The sequence below is a fragment of the Asterias rubens genome, chromosome 1 (genome assembly GCF_902459465.1).
Source record: "Asterias rubens chromosome 1, eAstRub1.3, whole genome shotgun sequence".
Taxonomy (NCBI): Eukaryota; Metazoa; Echinodermata; class Asteroidea; order Forcipulatida; family Asteriidae; genus Asterias; species Asterias rubens.
Genome location: NC_047062.1, coordinates 19,187,948 through 19,210,873, shown reverse-complemented (window position 1 = coordinate 19,210,873; position 22,926 = coordinate 19,187,948). Strand labels below are relative to the sequence as shown.

Genomic DNA, 22,926 nt, shown 5'->3' with positions numbered 1-22,926 from the left:
GTGTTGATAAAATAATGATATGTTCAAAGGAAACACATGTGGGCTAGCCTGGGAGATCCATGTTGGCAATGCAGTGGCCAATCCAGGGAGGGCACCCACCCGGGTAAATAAACTTTGACTTAGCAGACCTTTAAAATAATTAAGCAAGAAAAAGAGGAATAAAGAAGCAAGTGGAAAAGGTGAAGCAACATTCTGTAATTTAAAAAAACGCAGTACAACTGCACGTTTATATTTTGACTACTGCAAAGCCTGTTCTAGTATTAGCGACAGGCAACTGATATTGTTCTATAAATATTTTCACTCCTGGAAACTTTAAAATCCTTGACAGATTAGACTTTCTGAGAGCCCTGTAGGTGTAAAAAATAATAAAAGTGACATGTGCAAAGTCTCAGTCTAAGCAGAAATAGGGTGATTTACTATAAACTTCTGTTTCTTATTTGCTTTACTCAACAAAGGCTGGTTTAGGGTATGCTCATCGGAGGTGCACCACCCCATTGCCCTTTTTCCACCGGGGAATTATTATTAGTTTTCAAAGCAAAATCTTAATCTCAAAATGAGTACAATATAACATGCGACGGGGCGTCTTCGGTAACTGTAACTAAAGGCTGCTACTAGGTTTAATCCATAGCCGTAACCACAACACACTGGACAAGAGTCAGAATGAATCCCTAACAGCAGAGGGTTTCTCGTTATAAATATTTTATCAATAAAATTCTTACATTATAGACTTTTTAAAATTTCCATAATTTAAAGGCACTGTACATGTTTGGTAATTGTCAAAGACCAGTGTTCTCACTTGGTGTATCCCATCATATTCCATCATAAGCAAAAAATAACATGCCTGTGAAAATTTGGGCGCAATTGGTCATCGAAGTTGCGAGGAAATGATGAAAGAAAAAACACCCTTGTTAGACGAATTTGTGTGCTTTCAGATGGAATAAAAGACTAGCTAGAAGTCTTTAAATATTTTAGTGAGAAACTACGACTTTCTCAAAAACTACGTTACTTCAGAGGGAGTCGTCTCCCACAATGTTTTATACCAGCAACAGCTCTCCAATGCTTGTTACCAAGTCAGTTTTTAAGTTAATATTTGTTTTGAGTAATTACCAAACATGTACCTTCCCTTTAAGTAAGGAGAATTACATTCTTAAAAATGACATACACTGTAAGGTCTCATGTATTTCATTATCCAATTCAAGAAGCAAGCATTCAAAAAAGGGGGATCAGAGTTCAGAATGGTTTGCTGAATGCAGCAACAGTCGGCAGAAATGCAACACACTGTACATAAAGTATACACCATTACATAGTGTAGCAGGCTTTCAGAGAAATCAGACTGTCAAAAGAGGGCTCCATTCACTTTATGTGCAGTCTAGTTGACATTTAAAGTATTTTGTTGGATCATTAGTTCTTCAGCTTGGAAATATTTGTTAACTTCTGTTATCAGAAAGAAAAAAAAAAACTTGTTCAAATAACTCAGGGGTTTTGGTGTTTCTGACATAAATCTTATCAAAAACTTTATAGAAAAGCTTTAAGAATTTTGATTGTTATCCTAGTATGGAAATTAATGTTCCTCATATTGGTCCTGTAAATACTGACATCTTGAAGTAAAAGTTTAACTTTGACTTTGTATTTTTTTTTAAATGCAAAGACGCCCAACATTGTATGTTTTATGAAGCTTTCTTTGTGTGCATAGTCACGATTTATTTAATAATTGTTTTATGTGTTAGTTTGCATCTGGGATAAAGAATACAATTCGTTTTTATTCTTATATCAATGTGTATTTTCTGTGGAAAAAAGTCAACAGGCAAGTAACTGGAGTGGGATTTGAACCCTTGACCTTTGCATTGCTCCGTGATTTTCCTGTGGATTTGTTCACAGAACTTTGGTACTCTAAGTACAGTGCTTATACACATTGATTTTTGGGTACAAACAATTAAATTAGTTTCTTTTTTAGTTATTTTTTATTTGTAAAGAAGCTGATAGAGTTTTGGGGGTCTTTTTTGCAAAGTTTGAATTTGTTAATAGGTTCTTTACCTAAATGTTTATGTTGACAGTATCATGCTCATGCATCACTCATCGATTGGATTTAAATACAATTAAAATTTTATTACACAAGTGCGAGTGGAACACACAAATATAGCACTGATGCAAAAATAGTGGTCTGATGTTTTGACCCTATACAGAGTATTTTTTGAAGGCTAAAAACTCTGCTATGGTCGAAAACGTCAGGCCACTTTGGATATTTAGAATGATAGAACAGGGTTTGATATGAGCCTCGCCATAATAGGTTTATATCACACTCCGGTTGCTGTGGATCGACCAATCAGAATTTAGGATTAAAGTTTGCTTGAAGATAAAGTTGTTTATGTCAATTTCCTCTTGTGGGGAATGAATTCAACATTCTCGTGAAAATAACTGTTATTCAGCTGAAACTTTCAAAGTTTTCTAATCCTCTCATAATTCAGGATTTTTTACAAAAAGTTTCATTCAGCCTATAATATATTTTAGTTATGAACTATATGTCTTGCATAATAAGCTTAGTTTTGAAACAATTAAACAATAAGAGAAAAAGAAATGCAGGGTAACAATCCAATTTCAATTTTGTATATCTTTTTTAACTACAAACTGCCAGTGTTTCCTCATCCCTACTTCATAGCATCATTTGGCATTCAGAAGCTGGTCTGTAAGTGAAGGTAGCATGTAAACACTTGTGAATGAGACAAAAGCAACACTGCCAACAAGAAGACGATGTGTGAGGCAACCCTGCCGAGGATGTGCCACGGCAAAGAAGAAAAGGTTGGAGAGATAAAAAGAGTTTCCAGTGTGTGAAGCTGATTGGTGATTAGTAGTCCATGGTCATAGCAGGCTCAATGACAACACAGGTGCATAGAGCCAAAGGTCGCCTTTAGTGGCTATATAGGGACCCGGCGCTGCCTCGTCACGGTCACAAAGTTGCAAGTCGGGCCTGAAGCCTCTTCACACATCTCATAGGACTGGAATTAAAGCACAGGAGCCACTTGGAAGTGGGCAGATGGACGTAGCGGAAAACACTTCACACCTCCCTTGTCCGTTGCTGCCCCATTGGGACCCCTACTTCTCTGGCTAAGGAGACGTCCGCAAGGCACACTTTCCAACTTGTCAAATACAGGAGGGGCCTGTGTTTATCAGATGACTAATTTGCGAGCCAATGAATGGATGCGCCACCTTTTAATAAGTGAGGCCCAGGATGATGGGGCTGAGACTTGTTTTAACTGGCCAGCCGCGGTGGCTTCCTACGATTAGGTGACGGAACGAGCACAGACTGGGATCGATGGCTGCTTGTTGCCCCTCTCTGTCATGGCAGGCGCCCAGCATGGAATGTTTCATGTATCCAGAACCCTATGCCTCCAATCTGGACGCTACCATGTAAGTACGTGCCGCGAGTTTCTGCGCTCGTCGGCTTTAGATGTAGCACGTATTAGATGTAGCACGCATGGGGGCAAATTCAGCACTATGTAAGCCATCTCCAGCGTGTCTAATTTCTGTATGCTTGAATGTTGACACCAATACCAGGGCTTTTAATGCTCCTATTGCTCTTAAAACCTAATGAAAGTTAATGGTCACAAAAGATTGACTATATGACTGATGTGTAAAGGACTTCTGGTAAATTAGTTCGCACTTTGATGCAGTTAGCACATAGCATACAAATTGTTTGTACCAACTTGGTCACAATGTTTGCTTACATATATCATTGAGGGCTTTTGTAAGCATAGTCTTGCAAACTTAACTTTCAACTGCTGGTTTTCTTGAATTTACTTTTAGTTATTTTTCTGGCCTTTCTTCTCATAGTGCCACAAAGCAAGGTAACCCTTGGCTGAATTTGTTTAATCTTTGATTTTTTTTACAATTTTTTCTGAACATTAAGGTGTTTATATTCATTTTAGCTTTAGGTTTCTGTTTGGAAATGTCACTGTAGAGTATTTTCATATTTTACATCAGATTTCATCCTGTATTTGAAATTAGGTATTGTTTGGACTTTATGTTTTATCTGTTTTTGTGGTCACATAGGATCTGTTTGTAATTTGTAGTCTACCTTTTTTTTTTGCAATCTGCAGCTAATGAGTACAATCAAAATTGTTACTTTTTAGTGAAAGAGTTTGTGTTTTCTGAGGGATTTCGTGTGTGTTCTTTGCCAGGCTTATTTTGAATGCAGCAGTTGAAATAAGCGAGGGGATTTATGGTGTGAACTTAGTGAGCATTCAGATTGAAACTTACCAATCTTTTGCTGATGCTTTGAATGCAGCTTTTGGAAACTTGTAGTTTCTATCACAAAGTTTCAAGGAGTGCTATTTATACAAAGTTGTTTGCATTTGGCTTCATGGTTGACTTAAGCTGTTTTTGATCTTCTCTTTAAAGACAGAGACTTTGATTAGGATGAGAAATTTAAAAGTTGCAAGTTTTATTGAAGGAAATAAAAGAGTGGCGATGAGATCTCAAACAACCGTTTAAAACCAGCAGGGTTGTGTCCGTGTGAGCAATGAGGTGCTTTATCGCACGGCCCTGAAAGGTTTTAAGTTGTCATACAGGATAACGTCACTACTCTTTCATTTCCATTCATAATACGATTTTTCTTTTTTTAAGTTTAAGACCGAAGGAAAAACTTGCATTGAACTTTGTTTTTGGTTAAATTTTTCAACTCATGTCCTCAGGCTGTAAACCAAATTGCATGCGAAGCTCAACAGTTGCGTGTACGCTGGTTGTAAAACAATTTACATTGAGAACCCTATGTAATGAGTGTGTAACACGTTATTAGCATCGATGTAAGCTTGTGCGCCAACACACGTATGGCAATGAAACTGAAAAGTTTAAGGATGCAGTAGAAAATTCTCTTTACTGCAGGACATGTTTAGTTGTACGCTACTGGTGGTTCAGCTTTTAAGCACCCAGTGTACTCTTAAAAAGGCTGTTATAAAATTGTCGTGATGATGCTCTTGGGCAAGTTTTGAATACTTATCTATTAAAGACAGTGGACACTATTGGTAATTGTCAAAGACTAGCCTTCACAGTTGGTGTATCTCAACATATGCATAAAATAACTAACCTGTGAAAATTTGAGCTCAATCGGTCATCGAAGTTGCGAGATAATAAGGAAAGAAAAAAACAACCTTGCAACACTAAGTTGTGTGCGTTTGGATGGTTGATTTTGAGACCTTAAGTTCTAAACTTAAGGTGTCGAAATCAAATTCGTGGATTATTACTTCTTTCTCGAAAACTATGGCACTGCAGAGGGAGCCGTTTCTCACAATGTTTTATACCATCAACCTCTCCCCATTACTCGTCACAAAGAAAGGTTTTATGTCTATAATTATTTTGAGTAACTACCAATAGTGTCCACTGCCTTTAAAGGGAAGGTACACGTTTGGTAATTACTCAAAACAAATATTAACTTGAAAACTTACTCGGTAACGAGCATTGGAGAGCTGTTGATAGTATAGAACATTGTGAGAAACGGTTCCCTCTAAAGTAGCATATATTTTGAGAAAAAGGTAATTTCTCACTGAAATTATAGAAGACTTCTAGCCAGAAGTCTTTTATTCCTATCTGAAAGCACACAAATTCGTCCAGCAAGGGTGTTTTTTCTTTCATCATTTTCTCGCAACTTCGATGACCAATTGAGCCCAAATTTTCACATGCTTGTTATTTTTTGCTTATGTTGAGATACACACGAAGTGAGAATACTGGTCTTTGACGCTTACCAAACGTGTACCTTCCCTTTAAATGTCTTGACTTAACCCATGTGTACTATGCTCAATACAAAATGTTAAGCATAAGAGCATTTTAGTTTCGGACACATACTTTTTCAATTATGTTTGGCTTCTACTTAGAAAACTTAGAATAATATTATAGGGAACATTATATGGAAATGAAATTTATGAAGAAGAAAGCTAGATTTTAAAATAAAAAATAAAATAAAACAGAGAGTAAATTATTATGCCTTGTGCTATTTACCAAAGCTAGTTTTGCAGACCATATAACTGATAGTAATCAGTAGGTAATATTTTCACTTTAATTGAAATCTTCGTTTCCTTAAAGAATCTTTCTTCCTTTAATTAAAAATGTTCCCTCCCCGCTAAAGCCACTTCAAAATGAAGCAAATTTTATCACATCCAGTGGCACCTTTCTTTGTCACTACTCTGCACACGGGTTATAACTTTTGCGAACGTGTCAGAATCTAGTCCTGCCCTCTTCTTCAAAGTAGCAGACATCGCATATGGAAGAGGACATTAGAGCAATCTGTCATTATCTTGTCATCTTCTGCTCAGGCCCCCCTCGTCCAAGGGGCCATATCTGACATCATCCGGTAAACAAACAATGCTTTATCTCTCCTCCCAAAATCATTAGCGCACGGCCGAGCCACAGCTTGGAGGGCCACACTGGCAGATATTGCATCATTTATAAAGCAGGAAATATAGGGTAATACTTGTGTGTGGGGGGTAATCACTCAGGGTGATCATCATGTTTTGATGACAGGATCGTCAGGATTCGGAAAATTGATTTGAGTTTATGCGTGAGGCTGGACACTAGAGAAGCGTCGCATTGAGATGATATTAGTCCTGGGGTTATTGTCAAGTGGTCGAGGGGGTCATTAAGGGTGCCAATGAAATCATCTCTCTCTCTCCTGCGGGGGAGCTTATTACTCGGACTTGATTCCGCTGTATCCTTGGGAAATTAAACTGACCCCAAATCCAATGAAGATCAACTGTGATTGAAGTTAATTCAATTGTTTAATTCAAGTTGAATTTGAAATTGACTGTCAAGGTGGAATATGTTTAGCGAATAACTTGCTTATTGTGTTACAATTATATTAGACGGGAACTGTGGCTTGGTCTGTAAAAGGAATAATGGATACTTGTTTATGGGATTTGAGGCATTGCATGGTGAGGTATCAATATATTTTTGGTTTGCGGTAACACCATGTATGTGTCCTTCTTGCTACTTGTGTGTGTTTTCATGAGTTTTATCACATCCCTGGATGATTTTTGTGAATCGCTTCACATTTTGCTGTCAGTTTTCAAATTAGTGTAATGTTTTATATTCTGTATAAGCCATAGTAAATGCATTCTGTAAACTCTGTTGATGAAAAGAGTTATACAAAGTTTAGACTAATCAACTGTGATTTCAAACATGAAAATTGAAGTATATTAGTCAGGTTAAATATTTAGTTGTTACATCACCGTCTCTTGTTAAAGCTATCACAATGCAATTTAGTGTATTGTGTTATTTTGTGTATTTCTTAGGTTGGTTAAAGGCAAACCATCGTTTGAGGACCATAGTTCCCTTAGTTTTTGTATCTGTAAGAAATGGTGTTTTTTGATATATCTATCATTGTAATTGATGTAGAAACATTTCATATTGTGACATCAATACAAAATAAAATTGTCATCAACATGTATATCAACTCGTCTTCCACAAAAGAATTGATACCATTAGATCATCTCATGTATGTCATTGGCAATCCCCGCCCTCAAACTTCCACTGCAAAGTGAAATTATGATCACAATCTAAAATAAATTCCACTATGGTATTATAAAGCAGAAATATTACATTAATACAAAAGTTAGTCATCAATATAACCTCCTTTCCTATAAAAGAATTGATACTATTAGAGCCTCTCATGTGTTTCATTTGCAATCTCTGCCCTCAATCTTCCAGGTGAAATTACGATCACAATCTCTAAAGCAAAAATCATCCTTTCAACCTTGGCCTTATTTCTCTTCCATGTTGCAGGATCATCGCGCTTCGCAAGGAGAAATCTCGAGATGCAGCCCGTTCCCGGCGAGGCAAGGAAAACTATGAGTATTATGAGTTGGCCAAGATGTTGCCGTTACCAGCGGCCATCACCAGCCAGCTTGACAAGGCTTCCATCATTCGGCTGACCATGAGCTATCTTAAGATAAGAGACTTTGCCATGCAAGGAGATCCACCATGGCATACCTACCTGGAGAGTCACGGTGTCGGAAGAAGTATCGCCTCCGTCTTACAAGGTGTGTGCTCTCACGGTCTTTGAGATAAATCATGCCTCTTATATCAAGGCTAATTATTTTTATTGCATCCTCCAGAAGACAATCAGAGCAAACTGATCGAAACGTCAAGTTGAAAACCTACGGTTCTCTCCAGAACCACCCCATACTCAATAAGAGATTATCATTACATGGTGTTACTGCAAACCTCACTAAATTTGAATTCCACCATGCAAAATTTCTACTTGCTTAATTATTATTTGGTTTTACCATTACACCGATGTGTGTTGCACTAACTTTTCAGAGGATGTGAAAAAATTCAGCTGCACATTGTCAGGGTGGGATTCTAACCCACGACCTTTTCCATTGTAGAGCAGATGTCTTACCATTTAGACCACCAAGATTTGCTAGAGGCAGTTCAAATCCTATGTTTTAGCAGCAGGTATCGCATCGATTTAATTGCTTTTTATTGTCAAGGGAAAAGAGGAATTAATTTTTTTTTCTTTCCCTGTTTTCTGGTGAAATTTGTCTGCTTGTTTGAACCGTCCAAATTAGGCCTTCCCTCTTTTTCATAAAGAGGGATTCATTCTGGTCATTCAGAAACATTGTATCTATCTCGGATGGCATGGGGTACTAAATATCTCGCAAAGTTTGGTGGCTTTTTCACAGCTTGGTAGTGTGGTATGTTTATTGAAAACTACAAAATGGCAATAGATGTTTACTCCTATGAAAACTAAGGGTGTAATATTGTGTCTTAAAACATATTTTTAGTTTAGGATCAATCTTATGCCTAAATAAGTCAATTTCACTTGTTAAATACAAGAGGACTTCAAGTGGTATTTTAAACCAGGATACGAATCTTCACTTATGTAACAAGTAGATTACACTTCCATTGAACCTTGATCAACCACATTTACTTGCGACAAAAAACTTCATTTGTAAAAGTGATGTAAAAATAGGGAGCCCAAAGTGCAAATTATCTGTTCTTAATAAAAAATAAATTGCCAGATTGGAATGATTATAAATTGTTTCCTGCTCTTGAGCCCTGTCCACTTCATGGTGGAATTATCAAATTTGTGATCCAGTTCAAGCTCCAAATAATATTTCCTGTTTGCTACATAACTATAAGCTCAGGATGTTTGTACCATCGTAAAAGCAATCTATCAAAAATAAAAACGCTCATTTTGTAAAGGATTGGGGATTGTGGTTGTTGCATAAGGAATCACCCTTTGTATCATGGTGTAAGATTAATCATTATTATGATGAGAGTTTTCTCTGTTGAATGAGCAACTTTGTTGAGTGTCACTCGAGGCCTGCCGTCAGTTTCTGTTGTTTACATACGAATTTGTCATGTAAACTTGCTGTTGAACATGTTCCTGGGAGTGCATGCCGCCTGCGTTACGTGTAAACAAATGCCGCAAAAAATCAGTGTTGTCTGGTGTACACATTTTATCATGTCACTGGATTTCTTTGTAGGATAAATTGTTCTGAAACCGTATGAAGATTTACTTCTTGGTATTGCTGTGGAAGTGTCGTGGCCGAGCGGTTAAGAGCATCGAATTCAAACTCTGATGTTTCTGATCAGCAGAGTGTGGGTTTGAATCCCCATCAGCCATGACACTTGTGTCCTTAAGCAAGACACTTCACCATTGCTTCGTCCTTCGGCCGGGACGTTAAGCCGTTGGTCCCCTGTGTTATGTAACGCATGTAAAAGAACCGAGTGCACTTATCGAAAAGAGAAGGGGCTCGCCCCGGTGTTCCTGGTTGAGTGACAGAAAATTGCGCCACAGCACCTTGTAAAAACATTACATGGTGCTATCAGAATTAGGTCTCGTAAAACGTAGTCCCACATCTTGCAGGAAATACTGTATGTTACAGCGCCAGGAGTGTCACTGAGTGACGGTCATGTGCGCTATATAAGAAGCCACGATTGTTATTATTATTATTATTATTAGTATTATTATTATTATAGTAATGCAAAAACATAGGATTCGAGCTGCCTCTAGCTACCGGGCAACCTCGGTAGTCTAATTGGTAAGACACTGCTCTAGAATTGCAAGGGTTGTGGGTTCGAATTCCACCCGAGTAACATGCCTGTGATATTTTTTTCACAGGACTCGGGAAAGCACTGAGTATACAGTGCTAACACACATCGGTGTATGGGTAAAAACCAAAATTAATATTATTATTATTACCTAATTTGTTTTTAGATTGGAAAACATTGGGCAATTTCATATGAAGAAATTCCTAAAGTGTATCTGATTTAGCTGCATCGGGCTCTTTTCTAAAGATTTGTCGGCATCATGAACAAAATTAATATTGGAAGTGTACATCCTTACCAACAAAGTAATGTTACAAGTTTTGTGACTTGGACCAATGTAATGTTGGTTAACTAATTTCAACGAAGCCGTTGCTAATTGAGTTGTAAATTTGACCAACTTCAACAGCTTGCAACTCTCTGACCAGAAAACAACTTTCTAAAATCATAAGTTTGCTTACTTCGTGGTGTTTCATGCTAAGGTTTTAATTAGGCGTGGAAATTTATTTACAATTTTGATAAATCCATATGTACAGAAAGTGGGTTCTTGGGGAACTTGCAACTTGGTGGAGGTGTTTGCTCAATCAAAACACCCCTATTTGGATTCTTTCTTATCTTATTGAAGGGGAGAGGGGGGTTATTGGACGGGATGTTTATAGCCACACAAGTGACAGTTCCAGCACCAGCCTTTTACAGGCAGTGTACACTATTGGTAATTACTCAAAATAACTATTAGCATAAAACTTTACTTGGTAACGAGTAATGAGGAGAGGTTGGTAGTATAAAACATTGTGAGAAGCGGCTCCCTCTGAAGTGGAGTAGTTTTTAAGAAAGAAGTAGTTTTCCACGAATTTGAATTCGAGACCTCAGATTTAGAATTTGAGGTCTCGAAATCAAGCATCTGAAAGCACACAACTTTGTGTAACAAGGGTGTTTTTTCTTTCATTATTATCTCGCAACTTCCATGGCCGATTGAGCTCAAATTTTCACAGGTTTGTTATTTTATGCATATGTTGAGATACAGCAAGTTAGAAAACTGGTCTTTGACAATTACCAATAGTGTCTATCCCATGTCTTTAACGCTTCACCTTTGATCAATATATAGATACGATTGAAAATTTGATCATGAGGTCTATTAAAAGTATAACATGGATAATTTGTGGTTGTTTTTTTAGGTCGATATTCTCACCAACATTCCGGAGTATCTGCAATAGCTCAGGAGGTTTATGAGCACAATCTAGGTGGACATATTCTTCAGGTAACGTTAAGTAACCAAGTCTAATTATATTTGTTTGTATTTTTCTCTTATATAAAAACTTGTGGACTTTTTCATTCATTCAGTCATTTGTTATGAAATTCCATATCCCGTGTTTTAAAATAAACAAAACATGTACAAGAACTTGAAATATATAATATAAAAAAACAAAAGTTATTCTAAACAGGCTGTATGCGTCAGAAACGGAGAGTTGTGTGAAAGATACTAAAACGGACATATTTTCAAGAGATTTTATAAATGTTATAGCGTTTCTCTTAGCTCAACTTTCACTAGTTAATTTTGTTATTTTGATATAATTGCATATAAGCCCCTTTCCATTAACGTCAATTGCTGTACTAATGCCTCTTAATAGCAATCAAGGAGAAACACATGAGGTTAAGTTACGCTGCTGCTTCTCCCTTCAGAAAGAAAGAAGAACTTGAGAACCGGAGCTCAAGATGTAAAACATTCCCATATGCGTTGGGGGAGCCTGTCCCTTCAAGTGTATTGTAACAAGCAGTAATCTTCTGAGTGAAGGAACTGCACACACTTAGTGTCCTATTGAGTGTTAAACCTGCTCTGTCATCCAATTACACTGAGGGAGAGTGGGGGGGAGTGAGGCAGAGACAGAGAGAAAGACCCTAAATATGTCATTAAAGGGTCTAGGTACTTTTTGTAAGACACAAACCACAATGTCAACTTACATTAAATTCACACAATTTGAAGATAATGATAGTAGAAAGCTTCCCTTAAAATATTTGTTGCTGAGGTGCTGTAGTTTTTGCGAAATTAGTAAAACAAGTCCTCAGTGAGACGACTATTATTTAGCATGTAAAACCTATTTTCCCATCTCAAGTTTGGATTGACAGACTTTAGGGTCATAGTGTTCAAGTACACTTTTATTAATCCTGACACTAGCTTGAACTGGGTTCCCTGCTGTTCCCTCTCCCACCCACCCCATTTCCTATCCTTACCCATCTACCCTCATCTCTCATCTTTTCTACACATGCTCCTTGTTGTATGCAAACATTCTGTCAGTCATCTTCATTTAGGCTTTAATTGCTATTTAAGTATTGTTTTTGTCCTTTGTGAAATGGCCAAATAAATAATAATAACAATAATAATAACAACAACAATCTCCCCACAGGCACTTGATGGTTTTCTCTTTGGGTTGAGCAATGACGGAAGATTCTTGTACATCTCGGAGACTGTCTCCATATACCTGGGTCTCTCACAGGTATGAATTTTTGCTGAAATTTTTCGCAAATACAAAAACTATTCAACTCAGTAACATTTATTTAAATGCTGGCATTCAATACAATCATGCACATTTTAGAAGTTTCCCATTTGAGTAGGCCTATATTGATATAGTTGACAGTTAAACTTGTTTTATTTCCTGGATTGATAGACATCTTTAATTGCTGACACTGATTTTGGTCAGTAATTATATCTTGGTACTGAAGAGAAAATGGCGAGTCATTGTTGCAGTTTCTCTTTTTTTTTTTTTCTCTTTTTTTTTTTTTGGGGGGGGGGGTCTTTAGAAGTTAATCTTGAGATTGACCCAACATTCAACTTGTATGTTCTTGCTTAGCCATCCTTAATTGACACCATGGTCAGTCTATGAAGCCGAGTTCATGTCAAGTTTGCTGCGAAACACGCAAGTTAGTCCTTTTCGTTGATTGAGTCTGAGTGGTCCACTCCATCTTACTGTCCACCTGTTCAGTTCCAATATTAATTGATTGATCACCTAGTTGTGGATACCAAAAATAACAAGCATCTCAGTATTACCAGACTATTACATGCAAATATAGATTACAGAAGCAAACACCTGAACTATGAATCATTGCTGTGCTGCGACACAAAATTAAAAGCACTTGGTCTCTGCTTTTTGAAGCCATCACAAGATGCTAGAGCGAGATTAGAACGGCGGTGAAAATAGTTAATAACACAGGTGCAAGATCGCAGTATAAGCATGTCCACGTGTGGATCATTTCCTCAGTAAATGTGCAGTGAGACTTCACTTCTTCTTTTTTTTCTGAGCAGAAATTCATGCGGGTCTAGTTGGGCGTTTAGTGGGTGGGTGGGTCGTTCACAGGTATGATACACTGCGGTATGCAATTTTTAGCACATTGATATCCGATTATGCCGTATCTGAATTGGCAGCTTCGGCTACAGCTACGGCTGTTGCTATGGACGTTGCTATGTATTTCTTATACTTCAACGCATGAAAACGCTGCAAACTAGCCGTAGCTGTAGCCGCCCAAGTTGGACACAGCCTTAGTCTGCACATTATGTATTTGGTTTTGTTCAATGGTTCAATGCAGGGTTTTTTGGGTTTTTTTTCAACTAAACTTTAGTGCCAAAGACTTCCCCAATAGGTTTCATGCATTAAAGGCAGTGGACACTATTGGTAATTAGTCAAAATAATTATTAGCATAAAACCTTGGTAAGGAGTAATGGGGAGAGGTTGATAGTATAAAATGGTGTGGGAATTGGCTCCCTCTGAAATGACGTAGTTTTCAAGAAAGAAATAATTTTCCACGAATTTGACTCTGAAAGCGCACAACTTTGTGTGACATGGGTGTTTTTTCTTTCATTATTATCTCTCAACTTCGATGACCAATTGAGCTCAAATTTTCACAGGTTTGTTATTTTATGCACATGTTGAGATACACCAAGTGAGAAGACTGGTCTTTGACAATTACCAATAGTGTCCAGTGTCTTTAAAAGGGAAAGTAAACTAAACTTGTAACACATTGTGGACTCAAGCATATCCTGGTAATGTGTGTTGAGAACCAATACATTCATTCATATTTCTTTTTGTTGTTAGATATCATACTGTCATCTCAGTACTTACTTGTATGAAAATGTTTTTTTCTTGAGAGTCTTTCTGTATCAAATAAAAAGGTAAATATTTGTTAGTTTTTGTAAATTGGAAAATTTTTCTTTATCTCTCCTTTCTTGAAATGCAACGCACTTCAATTAAAAACAGTTTTGCCAATCTTGAAGTTAGTGTTCAATAATGCACCTGTCATTCAGGAGGTAATAATATTTTCATCGCTATATTTTCACAAAAGAATGAGTGTCACACATTCTGATAAACCAGTTATCTTACCGCAAATAACCACAAACAATGGACACCTACCAGAAGGGGGGCTGCTAAACCAGTTATTCTTACCGCAGTTAACCCCAAATATAACATTGGACACCCACCAGAAAGAGGGGGGGGGGGGGATGAAGAGAAAAAATTGTGTAACTTTTGCTTCCCCGTCCAATTCAGCAACCATGCATCAGTGATATGATTAGTATGCCCAATTACACTGGCATGTGTGCAGCATCCCGCTAGGGACCGCTTCAACGAGGGAGTACGGGGTGTCAAAACACCCTCAGCATTTCATACTTGCAGCTGTGAAGTCGCCACAGTCGCTGATTAGCCTCCGCTTGCGCCACCTGGGCCGTCTGCGAGTTTCCGCGCGGCGGCTCCTCTTGTCCCTGTTCTAGCTCTTCGTTTTCCCTGTTCTAGAGCTGTACACTCGGGGTGCAGTGCTCTCACCCGATCGGGTCTGACAAGCCAAGTCAGACATGGTCGGTGTGGCGGGCTTGGCGGGTTCGGAGTATCGTATGAGCGCGTGAGGAGTAAACAAAGTGACAATGTCATCAGCTCTAGTCTGGAGATGTATTACTTGCATATTTACAGACTTTCTAAATCTCTCTAGTGGAAGATGTGTGATTTGAGGCACTTTGCCTGATACGCTGATATTTACTCATGTCATATAGTCAGAAAGGTATTGATGTTCCTCGGTTCATTTTGTAAAACACTTCTATTTTTTTCTCTCTCTTTTTTTCCTCTCTCTGGGTAATTTTGAAAAAGCGGTCAAAAACAAAGTTCATTGATTTTACAAATAATCACAATGTTTTCTTGTCTTTTTTATTCATCGTACTGCAATCAGTTTTGTCTTGTCACAAGCTAGGGCAAATGTATCGACTTTGATTAATTTGTAGCAAAGTAGATATAAATGATTCCCAAAGAAAAGTGGTAAATATCAAAGTGAACCCATAAAATCCTCAGTTTAAAGAGATTTCACAGAAATTGTTTGTTTAACCTTTTTGGTTTTTATGATTTTGTCCTAAGTTCATAAATATATTCTTACTTTGTTTGTAGCATTAGTGGTAAATGAGTAGTGATAAATGGTTCCCCAAGAGAACTGTGAATTTGTGAATACAAAAGTGAATTTTAGCCTTCCAGAAAGTAATGCTAGGGTTGAATTGTCAGGCCATTAAATTGCAATTAGAAATTAATGACACATAACAATCTAACAAACTAAACATTAAATTGCATTTGTTTATTATGGTGTCCCCAGTTTTCTGGGTCTGAGGAAATGATTATACATGTAGAAAAGCATATTTTTGTCTGTTTGTTTGTTTGTTTGTTTGTTTGTTTGTTTGTTTGTTTAGTTTATTTCCATTTGCACACCTTGAAACATACATTAAATAATAACAGTTATAATAGTAAAGAAAAATATAATAAGGTACAAATGGGGAGGAGGTATACCCTCCTGTAGGAGAGTACTTAGACTGCTGTAGGTTAACATTTATATTCATAAATACCTCAGACAGTTTCGCTATTCCTATTGGTGGAGAGCTCGTCACGTGGGTGTGTATTAACCTTTGCTAATGACCAGTAAAAAGTGTTGAAACATGGGCGTGACACGCGAGCTTGCACCTGTGCTTATAACACAGTTTCTTCATTCCTATTGGTCGAGAGCAACGGCCGCGGCAGTTGTGCCACATCACGCGATACGCGCGACGCGCACAGCATTCCCTTAAAAGGAGTTGTTTATCTGAGGGCCTTACCATTTCATAGCTGGAGGGGTGTTGTGTTGAAAGAAATCATTGAACAATACAATTTTGCATTTATTTTAGTTTTTGACCAAAAAGTGTATTTATGAATGGGAATCAAAGTGTGTTGAATCGGTTTTTAACTAGTGGTTTAAACCCGCCTCATTGGGTTTAAACCACTAGTTGAAAACCTCTTCACCACACATTGATTCCGTTATTAATTGCTTGCAAAACTGCATAAAAAAGAAAACGAAGAACATACTACATTGTCCAAAGGGTGTGTAATTCAGGTTCCATTATCACAAATCACTTTGTAATGCTTGAAGCAGTCCGGGTACTCTACCCCTGTGGATGCATACTTGGCCTATTGACCTCGAGCACACACAAGGTATCCTGTTAGAATTCATCGGCTTCCAAAAAGTACACACCCTATTTACACTGATCTCCATCCGCAAATTGCTTCTAAATGAAATGAGTGATTCTTTAAACTCCTTGGTTCTATTTGACTGTCGGGTCTTCAGGGCATCTCCCTGCCGCAAGATCTACACTCACCCTTCCTCCTATCCCCCCCCCCTCCTATTCGAACCTCTCTCAGGCAAAAGTGCTTTGATATGAACAGATACTTCTGGGAGTGGGTTGTACCGCATACCGATGCCATGGGTGAAGTGATTGCTCACCATTAAGGTGGGCATTAAAAGCCTAAATGCTTCTTGATTAAAGGAATAAATGAATGAATTGCACACGCTGCTGTGAAGCCTTCGAAATTTAAAAACGGGGAAGTGTGCATAAATACCACAGTAGTTGAGCTGGTGATTCAGAATATTTTTTTCCTATGCTGTTTCTCTTCTTCTTAATATTCAACAATGGAATATTATTGTTGGATACAGACATTAAACAAAAATGTTTTAATACAGGACTATTTAGACTTTGAGTTAAACGAATGTTTTGGGTATTGTATTGTGGGTTTGTTGAAAGTGTGACAATGTTTGATCAAAAATGTGCACTCTATGTCAATTTGCAAACAGTAACTAATTATTCCTACTGAAATAAATTGATCTCAAAATGGTATTACCTTAAAAATGAATTTGTTATTCAACTACCAAAATCTTGATCTTCTTGATTTTCCTTGACTCACAGGTTGAGTTGACAGGGAGTAGTTTCTTTGACTATGTCCACGCTGGTGACCACGCCGAGGTGGCGGAACAACTGGGTATGAAGTTACCCCCATCCCGGACTATATCCCAGACATCGGTGGGTACCGGTAGCAGTGATGGTTGCCAGTCATCACCCGTGTCGTCGCCCACCTCTCCAACGCATAGTGATTGTAAGTCATGATTATAAATTTGTCATTGTTAGTTTGGGTCCACTCAGGGATGAGATGTTTCAGACTTTGATCTGAATTCAGATGTTTTAAAGTCTTATATTAAAAATCCTATGTTTTTATCGAAATAAAATAAAATAAGTCATACTATTTGATCCACTTCTCTACTGAGGATACCGTTACCCAAAAGCTCAATGGAATCTATAACTCCAGGGGTAATCAAAAGGTGGGCGTTCCATCATTTCAATTTACCTCACAGGGTCTGGATCCCAGTTTCAGACTTTTTTTGTCAGAAATTACTCCCATCCCTGTCACCCTAGGTGTTTATATATTGTCATATCGTTGTGTCTGTGCAAAATTGTTGTATCACCTAAAGTAGCGAGTTACAGGGTTTTGAAATTGTCAAAAGGTTGTATCTCGCTTAGATAAGCAAGTATTTATCCAAAGACGAATATCCACAGTATCTCCTGGGTGTTGCATTTCAGATGAAAAGACTTTGTCCTTCATAAATTTACACAGGTTTTTTTTGTGCACTGGTCTTTGACACTTACCAAAGGTGTCCTGTGCCGTTAAGACCCTATTGTGTTTTCAGATAATTTTTCCAGTCAAGTTTAAAGTGTGGTTTTTTTAATTTGTTAAATATGTCATAAAATTGGGCAAAAAATGTTTCTGAACTTCTGAGGGAAAACGCTTCTATAAAGTTTCTTAACACTCTCTATATTGATGATTGAATAGTATCCGATTCTGTTTGACAGAATGCATCCATAATTGAAGGGTGTTCCACTATTGGCGATTCAGAGCACATTTAACGTCATTTAGAGAAGTGTTTTGGAAGGTAGCGCTAAAACAAACACAGAAATACCTCCCATTAGAAAGGAGACTTTGAGTGTTGACAGACCAACTTTGTATCATCTCTTGCGTGCGTCTTCTTCAAGTGTTTTTGTGTGTGGTTTAATTGAAGTCGTATAATAACGAGCCACTGTCCCCACGAGAGTAGGGGTACCGGTGATAGCAGTGATATAAGTGTCTTGCCAGCTACCTGATGCCAATGCCAATTGTTATTATTCGTGCTGGATGTGTTCAGTTTTGCACCGTATTCACGTAGTATCATCGTGGAGGGATGGCCCTTGAATGGACCCGATCTGCGGTTAGTCAGCGCGCTCGCCTGACACTCGAGTCAAGGAGCTTTATTACAGAGGAAACACTTGTTTCCACACCTCCTTTTTTTCAGATCATCATATAATTAAACTGCATCGTCAGGATGGTCACATTTCCATCTCACTGTATTCCAGTACCACTTTTAACAGTATCTGGTAGGTTGTTTTGTTGGGTTTTTAAGAGGGGAAGGGGGACGTGTGCGAGACATGCACGGGCTGGACACTGTTTACTGGATGCTTCAAGAAAGTGAAGTCATCAAAACTTCATGAATTTAGATTGAGTCAATCCGCAGTGGGGCGCTGTGCCTATTGGGTCATGGTCAGATGTGATTAGCTCAGCCTTGGTCCCCGTGGGGGCGAAGGCAAGATCTGTCTGTTGTATCAGCCATGATGGTCTTAATGAGATGAGATGCATACACTAACCTCATTCCATGCGGATGCAGCAGGGGTTTTACGGAGCATGAGCTTGTGGAGGACGAAGACATAGAACAAAGCCTGGGGATGATGAGCGGGAAAAGTCAGGGAAGGCAGATGGGAGGGGGGAAGGAGATGGTGGACGGAGATGATGGATGAGAAAAAGAGTAACAAGAATAGATGGATTATTGGAGAAAGGTGTGGGAGTAATTAGAATCTGAAAATGAAGAGCAAGCAATGAGAACAACACATTAATTACACCAGGCATTAATTACAAACAAAATAACGACGAGCACATGAAAAGATGAGACAGATCTTTTCCTTCCTGTGTAAAGAGAGAATGAGATTGATTTGGAAGACTGAATGTGCACATTTTGTTAGTTTCTGGGAACAGGTAGAATCGGAAGAAGACATTGGCGTGATGTTGATCTTTCCATGTTATTCCAACTTCTGCCTAAGAACAAATTTATTACTTTGTCATCTTCACCTTGCCTGCAGTTATTAGTAAGTGATAATACATTGTTGATTTACTTCCTCGCAAAGTACAATGAGGTGTTAATATAATAGGCTGGCTAGCCCGCTAGCAAAGTGGGGATGTTTCACTTGGAAAGTGATATCGATAGCAGCTTAGTAAACGATACTATTCTTGTCAAACAAAAGTATGGATTTGTGGCTTTCAAACAAATACAGAGCTTTGGATTGCTGCACTCCCTGTGGCCATTGCACACCCCTGTGCGAATCCAACGCTACATGCCTATCGCATTTCCACACTTCACACATTGTATAACTCGAACCAGGCAACAGCTTGCTTGCAAATTTGCCTAGGGGGTCTCGAAGGAACGGTGCGGCTTGATTCTTCCCTTTATTTTTAAGTCTCAGGCACCACACAGCCCGCAACATTAAGCAACATTCAAATGTCAATCTGGTCCGAAACCGCTCACGCACAACTGATTAAATTTGAAAGGGACTGGGTGTGAGGTGCTGAAAGTTTGATGAGTGCCGTCCACGCGATGACTCTTGAGCATATGCTCCCACCTGATTGAAATGCATAGCAATAAGCGTCTCCGCTCAGCACAAACGATGTGAGCTGAATTGGACTGACGGGGGCCAAATGCTAATCGAGGCATTGCCATGCAAATTGGACGCCAGCACTCCACAAATTTGAAGGCAAGGCAAGTCGGGCAAGAGTGTGTATAACCGGCTGCCCATGGGGTGCATTGGGTTTGGGAGTACATGTCGTGTGACAAACGGGATCTTGTTAGGAGTGTGCACATGATTACACACTCTGGAGTCGCCGGGGATAGTCCAAATAGGGGACACAAGGTTAAAATAAGTTTTTAGTACTTATTCAAACCAAGGCATGAAGACATGCAGGAGTGGTATTATTTTAAAAACTAAAACAGAAGAAAAAAACAAGCAGGGTGTTTCATCTTCCTGTTTTTTATCTTTCGTTTATGGCATGATGATGAAATATGGACCTTTAGTGTTGATAGAAATGCACTATTTTATCTTTTCTTGTTCATACTTAAGTTATACATTTATAAATTCAGATCTAATCCTTTGTACTTCAAGGTAATAAATTGTTATTAGTGTGAAATTACGAAGGTAATTGTATTTTTCCCCTGAGGCTCATTTTTTGAAGGATTTCAAATCCCGTAAATCTTGGAGATATCTTTTCACAGAATCCAATGAGTTCCCAAGCGGCAGTTTTGCATTTTGACGAGAGGCAAGTTTCCCAGAAGAATGTATGCAAAGTTTTAGGGATGAACAAACTTACAAGCCACTTGTTGGCAAGTAGCTCTTGATTTTTTTAATGCACATTCAAAATACATTTTTGGAAACATTAAGACTGAATTTTTAGTCAAAAACAGCAAATAAACTAATAAACAGAAAGTCAACAGAATACTATCTTCTTTTTTCAAAGTTATAAACCACAATGAAAACTGATTGGGTAGATTTAAAATAATTTGGAATTTGAACAAAGGAAAATTGACATAGTTTTATTTTTTGGTATTAATAGTAATAGTTGCAAAAAATAGTGAATGGCCTGATATTTTGACGCTTTCTCAAAGGCTAGGGTCGAAACATTAGGACATTAACTCTTTTTTGCTTTTATACCATCGGTCCGATTGGTTAGTAAGTTGTTTGCAACAGCTAATTCTACTTTCTCAATTACTTTTAATTTAAAATAATAATAATGATAATAATATCAGAGTCTTATCTAGCGCACGTACCACCAAACAAGGTACTCAAGGCACTGAGTGTGTACAAACTATCAAAAAGGTTATTGCAGTGATGAATTCTGAGACCCAATTATTTAGCACCTAAGGGTTATTAACAAGGTGCTACAGGGCATACAGCAACCACAGCCAGGAACACCCGGGCGAACCCCTTCTCTTTTCGATAAGTGCACTGTTTTTTGTTTGTTTTTTTTACATGCGTTACACAACACATGGGACCAACGGATTTACGTCCCATCCCATAAGGACGAGGCAATGGTCCAGTGTCTTGCTTAAGGACACTAGTGTCACGGCTGGGGATTCGAACCCACACTCTGCTGATCAGAAACACCAGAGTTAGAATCCAGTGCTCTTAATCGCTCTGCCACAACACTTCCATTAAAGATTGTATTGGCATTTCCTTTTGATATTAAAGTAGAAGTTTTATCCGCAGCTAGTTCTGGTTTTGTAACAGCTGTGGAGGCCTTAGTGCTGTTCTCATTCTATTAGTTATTTCTTACCATCCCAACAATCCATATGCAGTGCATTAATACCACTTATTACAATCACAAAAAAAAGGAATGCTTACCTGGGCCCAGTTTTGTGAAGCCTGTAAGCACATAAACTTGCTAAGCACAGAATAGTATTGCTTAGCAGAAGTAGGTTACCAGCCAAAATAATGTTCAGTTTGCATTGTTCTGGCTGGTGCCCCCACTCTATTTTTGCTGAACAATGAAATTTGTCAAGCAGTATTTTCTGCTGAGCAGCTTTATGAAATTAGGCCCTGGCTTAACATACTCTTGTAGAACACTTTGTGACCCTTGTATTGGCATCATTTACAATTTCATTATTATATTATTCATTGTTTGTTGGCCAGCAAACGTTTGTTGCAATGTTATAGCATTCAAAGGCACAGCTGAAATGTATGGAATTTTCTATAAGAATTAAAATAAAATAAAAATTAGGGGGGTAAATATGATTGAAGCATATGTATATGATTTAAGGCAATGCATGTTGAGGTTTCAATATAATATGTGACCATCCACCACCAATAGGCTGTAAAGTTGCACTTGTACATTGCAGAGCCTATTAAATTGTTTGGGTTTTCAAGAAATCTTTGAGAAATCTGAATAAAAAAGTAGGTGGCTTTGAGAAATCATAACTTCGTCAAGAAAAGTCTGATTTAAATGTGGATGGTATCATTTTGAAGCTGATTACACACTCTCTCCAAAAACGCATTGAGCCCATAACAGTAAAAGTGTCAACTTTACAGCCCATTGGTGGTGGATGGTCACATATATGTTTGCGTATACCTACTTGCCAGCAATTCATCATACAAGTTTTGATACAAGTTTTGTGGAGCTATATACACAAACTTCAAACAAAAATACTATCAACCCTTTTTTAAAAAACCTTTTAAAAAATAGGAACATCAAAGTAAGGGGGGGGGAGGCCTAATTTTGGTTGCCAGTTTTAGGGATAAGATTCCTTAAAGACAGTGGACGCTATTGGTAATTGTCAATAACCAGTCTTCTCACTTGGTGTACCTCAACATAAAATAACCAACCTGTGAAAATTTGAGCTCAATCGGTCGTCGAAGTTGCGAGATAATAATGAAAGAAAAAACACCCTTGTCACACGAAGTTGTGTGCTTTCAGATGCTTGATTTCGAGACCTCAAGTT

The 22,926-nt window shown here is 38.1% G+C and overlaps 1 protein-coding gene across 1 annotated transcript in view; it reads left to right on the top strand.

The window, feature by feature from the left end:
- Positions 1-3,280: 3,280 nt before the first annotated feature.
- Positions 3,281-22,926, top strand: part of LOC117288420 (neuronal PAS domain-containing protein 3-like) — a 32,093-nt gene continuing 12,447 nt past the window's right edge. The window contains exons 1-5 of the mRNA XM_033769281.1: positions 3,281-3,405; positions 7,768-8,024; positions 11,214-11,296; positions 12,441-12,530; positions 17,270-17,456. Of these exons, the coding sequence (XP_033625172.1) occupies positions 3,311-3,405; positions 7,768-8,024; positions 11,214-11,296; positions 12,441-12,530; positions 17,270-17,456 (712 nt within the window). The 5' untranslated portion in view covers positions 3,281-3,310. The remainder of the gene's footprint in view (positions 3,406-7,767; positions 8,025-11,213; positions 11,297-12,440; positions 12,531-17,269; positions 17,457-22,926) is intronic.